The sequence below is a fragment of the Alosa sapidissima genome, chromosome 13 (assembly GCF_018492685.1).
Source record: "Alosa sapidissima isolate fAloSap1 chromosome 13, fAloSap1.pri, whole genome shotgun sequence".
Classification (NCBI taxonomy): Eukaryota; Metazoa; Chordata; class Actinopteri; order Clupeiformes; family Clupeidae; genus Alosa; species Alosa sapidissima.
The window spans coordinates 25,585,789-25,595,920 of NC_055969.1; the positions used below are offsets into that span (position 1 = coordinate 25,585,789).

Consider the following 10,132-nt stretch of genomic DNA (forward strand, 5'->3'; position numbering starts at 1 on the left):
GCTAGAGGGGCTGAATCTCCTGAAAGGATAGCCAGTTTTTCATGTGTGCCCATGGCTTCAAAGATTGGGTAATATGTTTTAAGGCTAGGGAGAGATGCATCTCTTATGTCTTTATATTTATCACAGTGAAGAAGAAAGTGCTCCTCTGTCTCAACCTTCTCTCTCTCTCTCTGTGTGTTCCTCTCTTTCTCTCTCTCTCTCTCTCTCTGTGTGCATGTGTTACCTAGCTGTGAGGCCTCTGGTAGTCCTCTCTCTGTGTGTGTGTGTGTGTGTGTGTGTGTGTGTGTGTGTGTGTGTGTGTGTGTGTGCATGTGTTACCTAGCTGTGAGGCCTCTGGTAGTCCTCTCTCTCGGAGGCGTCGGATGAGCTCCAGACGGGACAGGTAAGGACCCCTCAGTGGACGCTGCTCTTTGCCGTCCTCCCCACACACACACTCCTCCACAAAACTCACAGCCTGAGCCACAGCGTTGTGCACTTCACCCTCAGCACAGCTACACACACACACACATTTTATACATACATACAAATAAAACAAAGTCTTTATCAGCTGGTGTCCACTGATATGTACAAATGATTTTGATTTACCGATGGTGTGGGTTGTGTGTGTGTGTGTGTGTGTGTGTGTGTGTGTGTGTGAGTGAGTGTATGTATGTATGTATGTATGTGGTGTGTGTGTGTTTTGTGTGTGTGTGTGTGTGTGTGTGTTGTGTGTGTGTGTTGTGTGTGTGAGAGAGACTTACTGCTCTCCTTCAGATGGGGGGGTCCAGCTCTGGTCTATTAGGTGGAAGAGGGAGTCGAAGTACAACAGATAGAACTGCCAATCATCAGGACTACAGCAGACAGATGGGGGATGGAGAGAACAGGAGAGAAGATGGAGTGAGAGAGAGAGAGAGAGAGAGAGAGAGAGAGAGGGAGGAGGAGTAAAGAGAGAGGAAGAGAGAGAGGGGGGGGTGAAGATGATGAAACACAAGATGGTGTGGAGGGGGGGATGACGAGGGGGGGAGGACAGATGGAGCGGGGGAGGAGGAGACGAAGAACGGAGAGAACGTGGAGAGAAAGAGGGGAGAAAGGGATGAAGATAGTGAGGAGAGGAAGAGAGGCAAAAGGGGGGATTAGAGAAAAAAATGGGTGGATCATGAGAATGAGAGCAGAGAGAGAGAGAGAGAGAGAGAGAGAGAGAGAGAGAGAGAGAGAGAGAGAGAGAGATAGAGAGAGACAGATCAGCTGATTACCACTGGTGTTGTAACACAAGTGTGAGTTTGCAGGACTACATTTGCATATGCATGTGTGGACTTTTGTAGAGCAATTCGTTTGTGTGATTGTGAGTGTGTGTGAGTGAGTGAGAGTGTGAGTGTGTGCTCTTACTTCTTCTGCAGCAGTTTGTGGGACAGGGCGTTGCACTCGGGCCATCGCTCCAGACGTCGGTATAGCAGCATACACTTATTCTCCCTACACTGCAGTTCACTGGTCAGCTTATCTGAGATACGTACGCGCACGCGCACACACACACACACACACACACACACACACACACACACACACACACACACACACCACACACGCGCACAATCAATCAAATTTAGTTCTTGATACGCATACATGTTTCACTGTGTTTTCTAGAATTTTCTCTATATATACAGTGCACACACACACACACACACACACACACACACACACACACACACACACACACACACACACACACACATATATATAAATGTATATATACTTTTTAACATCAGAGAGTCAGAGGGTTTCTATTGGTTCAGTATGTGATTGACAGCTCATGTCCCTGACAAAAAGGCCTCTTATTGGTCAAACAGAAAGTTCAGCTGACTCACCTCCTAGTGGTCCTCGCAGCACCTCCAACGCCTCCACACATTTCCCAAGGCGCTCCAGAATCATGAAGTACAGCTGGACCTGCACGCACGCGCACACACACACCTTAGTAACAACCTGTCTCTTGGCACGCACACACATGCAAGTAGTTGTTGGCTCAAAATATTAAAAAATTCAGGAGCACAGTGACGAGATGTACCGATTTGACACACACACACACACACACACTACTGACCTCTGCCTCGGCTTCGATCTTCTCCTCCTTCACCATCTTCTCCACCATTCGCTCTGCCAGAGGCAGAAACATGGTCTGGGCTAGCTTCTCATCCTGGGCCGAGATGGCCTGAGAAACACATACACACACACAGGTAGAAATCCATAAAGATTTATGCCTTTCATTTCACTTTCATTGGGGCAGCCGTGGCCTACTGGTTAGCGCTTTGGACTTGTAACCGGAGGGTTGCTGGTTCGAACCCCGACCAGTAGGCACGGCTGAAGTGCCCTTGAGCAAGGCACTTTACCCCTCACTGCTCCCCGAGGATTAGTGTGTGCTTCACCTCACTGTGTGCTGAGTATGTTTCACTAATTCACGGATTGGGATAAATGCAGAGACCAAATGTCCTTCACAGGATCAAAGAGTATATATACTTATTAGGGCTGTCAAAATAACTGATTAATTTCGATTAATTAATTTGAGAAAAAATAACTGATTAAAAAAAATAACGCAGATTAATCGATTCCGTTTGACCCCGAGCCGTTCTAGTCAGTAACCATTAGACTGTAAAATGAAGGAGAGAGAAGAAAATGTGCTGCCTAGATCATTGATTGGAACATTTACTTTTAAAAAAACGGCCTGATGGTGTTGATAGAAATAAAGTGTTGATTAAAATAGTAGTCCTCTGCAATGTCTGCAGCAAGGAATTTGCATATCTCCGGAGTTCGTCAACTCTAAAGTTGCACATCAGTGCAAAGAAATAGTGTTGACATTGGGGGGAGTGTTAATTTATTTTCATTGTGCTCCCTAGGTTATATCTGTGGCCTGAAATGCCTTGTATGTGAAAAAAAACTTCCCGAAGCACTTTATTTCCTCAGCATATTAGGTCATATCATAGATTATTATGGCCATTATTTGAACATGGAAAATAATACTAAAATATTTTTTGAACTTTAATGTCACTAATGCTGATTATTCAATGATTCATTTGAATTTAAATATTTAAAATACTTTCACAGCAAAAATTATATATGCGATTAATTTAGAATAATTAATCACAGAGTATGTATTTAATTCGATTATTTTTTTTAATCGATTGACAGCCCTAATACTTATACTTTTATAGTGTGTGTATTTGAGAATGTCACTATGTGGCCATATGTGCGTGTGTGTGAGCGTGAGTTTTTCTACGCATGACAGTGTGTTTGTGTTTGAGTGCTGGGAAGGCATGACTTTAGAGTCTGTGTGTATGTTCAGTTTAGTTTATAGTCATTCAACACGTTACATGGCACATGAAAGAACGAAATGTGTTACTCAGGACCAGCAGCATACATAAAATGTAATTTATCAAGTGCAAGTCCTTGTGTTCATGGGCCTCACAGCCTCAGGTAAGAAGCTGTGTGTGTGTGTGTGTGTGTGTGAGGGAGAGAGAGAGAAGGTGAGATAGCTACCCACCTGCATTAGCAGGCTCATCACAGACCAGAAATAGTAGGGATTCTTGGGCACGATCTTGTAAAGAGCCATTCCTGCCTGCAAACAAACCCAAAGACCCACCAAAATCAAACACCGCCCAACATGATCCCATACGTACCCAACAAACACCGCCCAACATGAACCCATACGTACCCAACAAACACCCTCCAACATGAACCCATACGTACCCAACAAACACCACCCAACATGAACCCATACATACCCAACAAACACCCTCCAACATGAACCCATACAAACACCCTCCAATATGAACACACAACACAGTCGTATTACAAAAGCTGATTAGTCAATGCGTTGCTAACAGGGATGCACCAATACCGTTTTTTTTTTCCTTTCTTCAAACCGAGCACGGATATTTACATATGGGTTGTCTTTGTGTTGTTCTTTATGTTTCTGAAGCCAGTGGTGCAAGACTGAAATAAACGTAGTGGGTGTATCAGTGTGTACCGGTGTATCAGAGAATTTTTAGTAGAGTATGAGGATGAGCCTGAGTATATGAGCACAGCATCGGTCCGACACTCAATGCTTGTATTGGTGTCTCCCTAACTGCAAATACACAGTCCATCAACTTCTCAATAATTACATTTTTAGTCAATTTACAATACATAGTACAACAAGAGTCTTATCAAAGTGCTTATAAAGCTATGGAGCAATAAAATAGTTAGTTCCTTACATCCACAGTTCTCTAGCTAAAACCCAAGAAAGAAAGTTAAGCTTCTGATGGCCATATCACAGGAACTGCCTATCCAGCCCTCTGTACTAAAGGTGCAGTCCTTGATCTTTAAAGATTGTTGACATCTGTATCGTTGACATCTCAGTTATAGAGCACAATCTGTGCATGATCCAGCATAGGCATCATCGAGCAGGAGTCCACACACTAGATAGATTAATAACAATAGGAATGTGAAGGGTGTTTGATGAATTGAATGACAGCATAATGGATTGTGATAATCAAGGACTGCACCTTTAAGGCAGAATCCGAAGCCTCAGTGGCCAAGCAGACCTGGAGGATGTCCTGCAGTCAAGATGAGGAGGCCTGCCAACACTCAGCCCCCACATCAGCCTTCCTACAGGGCCCTCAGCTATGCAGCGCTCCATGCCTGTCTGTTTGTGTGTGTGTGTGTGTGTGTGTGTGTGTGTGTTAGAGAGAGAGAGAGAGAGAGAGAGAGAGATGCTGACCTGCTGCATCTTCCTGTACTCCCCCATACACGTGTGTGAGTGTGTATGTGAGAGAGAGAAAGAAAGACAGAGAGAGAGAGAGAGAGAGAGAAAGAAAGAGAGACAGATGCTGACCTGCTTGTGTGTGTGAGTGTGTGTGCGTGTGTGAGAGAGAGAGCCTTACCTGCTGCATCTTCTTGTACTCCCCCACGCGAGCGTACGCCATGAAGAGATGGGAGTGGTACTCCTCACTGCTGGGAACTTTACGCACCGCGGCTTCATACAGCTTAGTGACAAGCTCAGCTGCTCACACACACACACACACACACATACAGGTGATTATAGCTCAGCTATGGGGGACAAAGCTTTGTATATTAAACACACCTACAGAATATTAAGGGCAGCATGTGTATGCCATTAATGTAAATTGGGTCAGTGACCCAAGGGCCTGTAGAGAAAAGAGTGTGTGTGTGTGTGTGTGTGTTACGTCGGTGCATCTCTCTGTAGAGTATGGTGAGGGCCTGTAATGAAAGGTGTGTGTGTGTGTGTGTCTTACGTCGGTGCATCTCTCTGTAGAGTATGGTGAGGGCCTGTAGTGAAAGGTGTGTGTGTGTGTGTGTGTATGTGTGTGTATGTGTGTGTGTCTTACGTCGGTGCATCTCTCTGTAGAGTATGGTGAGGGCCTGTAGTGAAAGGTGTGTGTGTGTGTGTGTGTGTGTGTGTGTGTATGTGTGTGTGTGTGTGTGTGTCTTACGTCGGTGCATCTCTCTGTAGAGTATGGTGAGGGCCTGTAGTGAGTTGTCGTCGGTGGGCTCCAGGACGGCGACCTCTTGAGCCAATGAGAACGCCTCCTCCTGTCGGCCTGTTCGCTGTAGGCCAATCGCCTTCAGGACCTACATCACAAGTTATACTAAGCTTATGCTAAGGTTGGACTTCAACAGAGTGGTGTGTGTGTGTGTGTGTGTGTGTGTGTGTGTGTGTGTCGATTCTACATGTGTGAGTTAGTGAGTTGTGAGGCATGCATGTAATGGGTAGACCAGTATATGTGTTTTGAAAAGGTATTTTGTTTGGTACGTGCGAGTTAGGGATGCAACTGTACACGGTATATTATTGAACCGATTGATACACCCCCACGGTTCTATACGCTGGCGTGAACCGCGATAAGTCGGTACATCTGTCATTTGTGATTACTACACAAACGTTAGACATTCACCAAACACCTCCAGAAAACCAGTGCATGGGCCCTCTCACCTCCGCAGCCTACCAGTGCTACCCTGCTAATGTAGCAAAGCACCGACAGGTTGATGCGCTCTGTATGCAAATCAGTTCGACAAACAACAGCTGACTGCTCCAACGTGAATGGACTGGAGCTTAGCAAGAGACAGAGACACTATTTTGAAAAGGTGCCACCGTTTGTCATCCACTATAAGGGAATATTTTGAATTTCAGTACAAACTGAAGACCGTAAAGTTTAAACAAACAAAGTAGGCTAGGCCTACAGCCCACAAGCATTAGGTCTACTTTGCTAATGCAGTCAACCGGAGCAGACGCTTCTAAAGTGATGTAGCCTATCGCCCAGCCGCATTCATAGCTAGTAGCCTGCAACTAGAATCTGTTTCTCACTGACGCTTGTCAATAACAATTTGCGATTAAAATAGACTAAATAAACGTTGTTCAAATGTATTTAAAAGTTAAACTAGGAAGTTTAATGGGTTCCTCCAGCCCATTCTTTCCACGTTTCATGGGAATTCGGCCGGTAGCTTTGCATAGTCCTTATATCACCAAAAACATGCCTAATAATTCCTAGATAGGACAATAATAAAAGCTTGAGTCACATTCACGGGTGTATGTGGGTGGTTACTGCCTCAGGATTCTTTCACAATGGAAAAAATATTACAATATTCATACACAATAGTCATACGCTAGGTCTACACAGTTATATTTAATAGAATCAGTAATGTCCCCTCCATGCACATTTAGGCAGCAACGAAACTTTTAAATTCTATGAAACATCACAGTGAGCGAAATTTAAAATAGATTGACACAGGGGCGCCCCAGCTCTCTCTACTGATAGTTTGAACAAAGCAGTTGAAAACTACCCCATAGTTAGGCTAACAACTAAGCCTAGTCAGTCAGTCAGTCACACCACCATGTTTTGTCTATCAGCAAAATATGGGGCAGTCGTGGCCAACTGGTTAGATAGATAGATAGATAGATAGATAGATACTTTATTGATCCCCAGGGGAAATTCAAGATTAGGTTAGGGCTTCAGGCTTGTAACTGGAGGGTTGCCGTTCAATCCCCGACCAGTAGGAATGGCTGAAGTGCCCTTGAGCAAGGCACCTAACCCCTCACTGCTCACCGGGCACCACTGTAGCGGGATTAGTGTATGCTTCACCTCACTGTGTGTTCACTGTGTGCTGAGTGGGTTTCACTAATTCGCAGATTGGGATAAATGCAGAGACCAAATTTTCCTCACGGGATCAAAAGTGTATACTTATACTTAAAATATAGTTCATTGTTTAAATCAGTGTTTTTTTTATTATTATATTAAAATACTGAAACCGTATTGTTATCGTGGCCCACAAACTGTGATACATACCGAACAGTGGACACACTGTACCACTGTAGCCCTAGTATGAGTTAAGCGTGTTGTGAAGAATGCATGTTAATGTTAGACACCTGTGTGTTAAAAAAGGATTGTGTTTGGTACGTGTTTGAGTTAGTGTGAATGTATGCTATGGTTAGACAAGTGTTTGGGTGTTGAAAAAGGATTGTGTTTGGTACGTGTTTGAGTTAGTGTGAATGTATGCTATGGTTAGACAAGTGTATGGGTGACGAAAAAGGATTGTGTTTGGTGCATCATGTGTACCTTGGCACAGTGCAAGTCCTTGTGCTTCTTAAGCAGTTTGTCAGCCTGCTGAATGGCCATCTTGTTATTGCCATTGTCAAGATAATCTGGAGGGGGAAAAGAGAGAGCTGTTGAAATTGTGTTCCTCTCCGATTCAAACACACACACACACACCTTCCTTTTTCCGAGAAGTTTACCAGAGTCCTTGGCTAAAGAGGAGAATACATGAGCCAATTGTGGGTCCACCGTGGGAAAAGTGCACAAATATCATTGGTCAGCCATACTGCCAATGGCAACATTGCTCAAAAATTTGCATCTTAAAGCGTAACTCTCGCCAAAATGCAATCTAGGGTTTTTTTGTGAATGTACCCGAGTCAAACTTTCGTTTAAAAGCATAATTACGTTGGAAGCGCCAATAGCCTTTTGAATGGGAGTGCTAGGGGAACTAGTGGTATTGAACTAGTTGTTCAATACCTTTCTTTTAGTAAGCTCTGTTTACACAAACAATGTTCTCAATGCTCAAGCTCATGTGTAGAGACCCTGGTGATACTTTGATCAAAGTTTCATGTTGTGTCGAGCCTTCTTAGTGTAAAAATAGCGATTTTGATGTGATCATGCGTCAAAATAGTACTGCCCCTAGCACTCCCATTCAAAAGACCCTAGGTTGCATTTTGGGGAGAGTTACGCTTTAATGCACACTTTTGTGCAGTCAATTCAGAGTGCAAGAGACTAGCAGAGGCCATGGAATGTTTAATGCAATTCAGTGATTACCAGCAAAATAACCACTGGCAAAGTGTTGCGTGAGACAAAGCAATTCGCCGCGTGAGACAAAGCAATTCGCCGGCAATGTGTTCCATCAGTGTCACAGCTCAACTGGCTAGTTCAAACAGCTAGTGCAACCTCTATGCCCCAGCCAATGAATACTCAGTAAGTCTACCTTGAAGGTAGAGTCCCTGATATGGGAGAAAGGTTGTTCATGAATGGCACTCAACTGCCATTCAAATTGCATATGCCCTCTCTGCGCTCCTGAAGCTTGGCTGGAATTGCTTATTACTGGGTCTGAGTCACCACTTTTGATTCACATTTACAGTGCTGTGAGCAACAAAATGTTTTTCAGCACAAACACTGAATGGATCGCTAGAACACACACTCACCATCTCCAGCTAGTAGACCACATACCGGTACACACACACACACACACACACACACACACACACACAGTCAGCATCTCTGTGTGATTACCAAATGTAGAGGGCCAGCGGGATACAAACTAATGACAATGGAGATGGGTGCTGTAGTGACCATCGACACCCAAACCATAGCGAACAACCACCACCCTAACTACAGGTAACACTTCACTACTACACAAACATCGTTTCTCCAGTTGGGCAGGAATCGAGGAAACGTAGACTAAACACAGTACAGTACCTCTACAGTGGGCCTTGTAGCTACCACTCCGGATCATTCATAGGCCATGTTTACGTTCTAGGGTCACTCGCTGTTATAATATCGGTATCCATAGTCGTTATAATGACATTAATAAACACGAAGGTCCATACTGAATTCTTCTTCAACACAGTGATCATGTCTCGACATCAGTTACTATTTCGCGTTTCTCTGTACATGAACACAAACATCTGCATTTTAGTTGGGAGTTCGCTGGCTGAATGAACCAGGCTTTTTGAGCCCATGCTATCGCCATTGCTAACAGCTGCAGAGATGACACGCTGCTGTCAAGCGTGTGGCTAACCCTCAGATTAGCTCAGCAGCTATTGCCTTATCCGGGAATTTAGCTAGCTGGCTACCTATCGTCTCTGGCAGGTTAGTTAGTTATAGATGACCATATGTAGAGAACAAGTCCTCTAGCTAGCATGCTGGCTAACTTATAGCCGGCTAGCTGGCTAGCAAAAGCTGTTGTTACAAAGTCAGCAAGGTTATAAGTGACTGCTTCAGTCAGCGTATTTTACTTAATAGTCATATTTAAAGTGTAGCCAATATCTAAGGGAACCGTTGTGCAGTCTTGCACACCTGCCACCGAGAGCTAACACGTTAGTCCACAATGGATAGCTAACAATTTCCCATACTATTTTGAGACCTAGTATAAATTCTCCAGTTAACATTAATGCACCGGGAGATCACCAATGCGGTTAACCATAAAACAGAGATCCTCGTGCCAATACGTCATATATTCTGAAGTAAACGGCAGCAATGGGCCACGTACAGTGACATTAAGACGGCACCAATGAAGCCCTTGGTGCACAAATAGAATCCCCGAGGTGCACTGTCATCCGGCCGTGCGGAGTAAGCAACTCCGAGGCTCTTCCTTAGCGGCCTTGAATATCATCGATAGACTCTGTTCAAAATAACCTGCATGGAAACCACCTCGGCACTGCCATTCACACGTTCACGCCGACAGAGCGGTATTCATATCTGCAGCAGATAACGATCGCTTACCGTATATTGGTCTAAGTCTCCGGTCGTTAGGGTCTTGCACATGGCCCCTCGCCGCCATGTTGGAGGTTACCAGGATTAAGTCTTGCGCGTGCGCAATAGAAACATTCCGGAAAGAAAAATAT

The 10,132-nt window shown here is 44.4% G+C and overlaps 1 protein-coding gene across 3 annotated transcripts in view; it reads right to left on the reverse strand.

The window, feature by feature from the left end:
- naa25 (N-alpha-acetyltransferase 25, NatB auxiliary subunit) overlaps positions 1-10,132 on the reverse strand; it is a 25,027-nt gene extending 14,895 nt beyond the window's left edge. The window contains exons 1-10 of one of the 3 annotated variants that reach the window (XM_042059169.1): positions 10,011-10,132; positions 7,578-7,663; positions 5,460-5,598; positions 4,890-5,008; positions 3,509-3,583; positions 2,075-2,182; positions 1,842-1,920; positions 1,366-1,477; positions 741-830; positions 319-491 (exon numbers count right to left, since the gene is read on the reverse strand). In XM_042059169.1, coding sequence (XP_041915103.1) covers positions 319-491; positions 741-830; positions 1,366-1,477; positions 1,842-1,920; positions 2,075-2,182; positions 3,509-3,583; positions 4,890-5,008; positions 5,460-5,598; positions 7,578-7,663; positions 10,011-10,068 — 1,039 coding nt within the window. In that variant the 5' untranslated portion in view covers positions 10,069-10,132. Of the gene's footprint in view, positions 1-318; positions 492-740; positions 831-1,365; positions 1,478-1,841; positions 1,921-2,074; positions 2,183-3,508; positions 3,584-4,511; positions 4,652-4,889; positions 5,009-5,192; positions 5,226-5,459; positions 5,599-7,577; positions 7,664-10,010 lie in introns of those variants that run through there. The other 2 variants (XM_042059170.1, XM_042059171.1) reach the window with 2 other exon arrangements.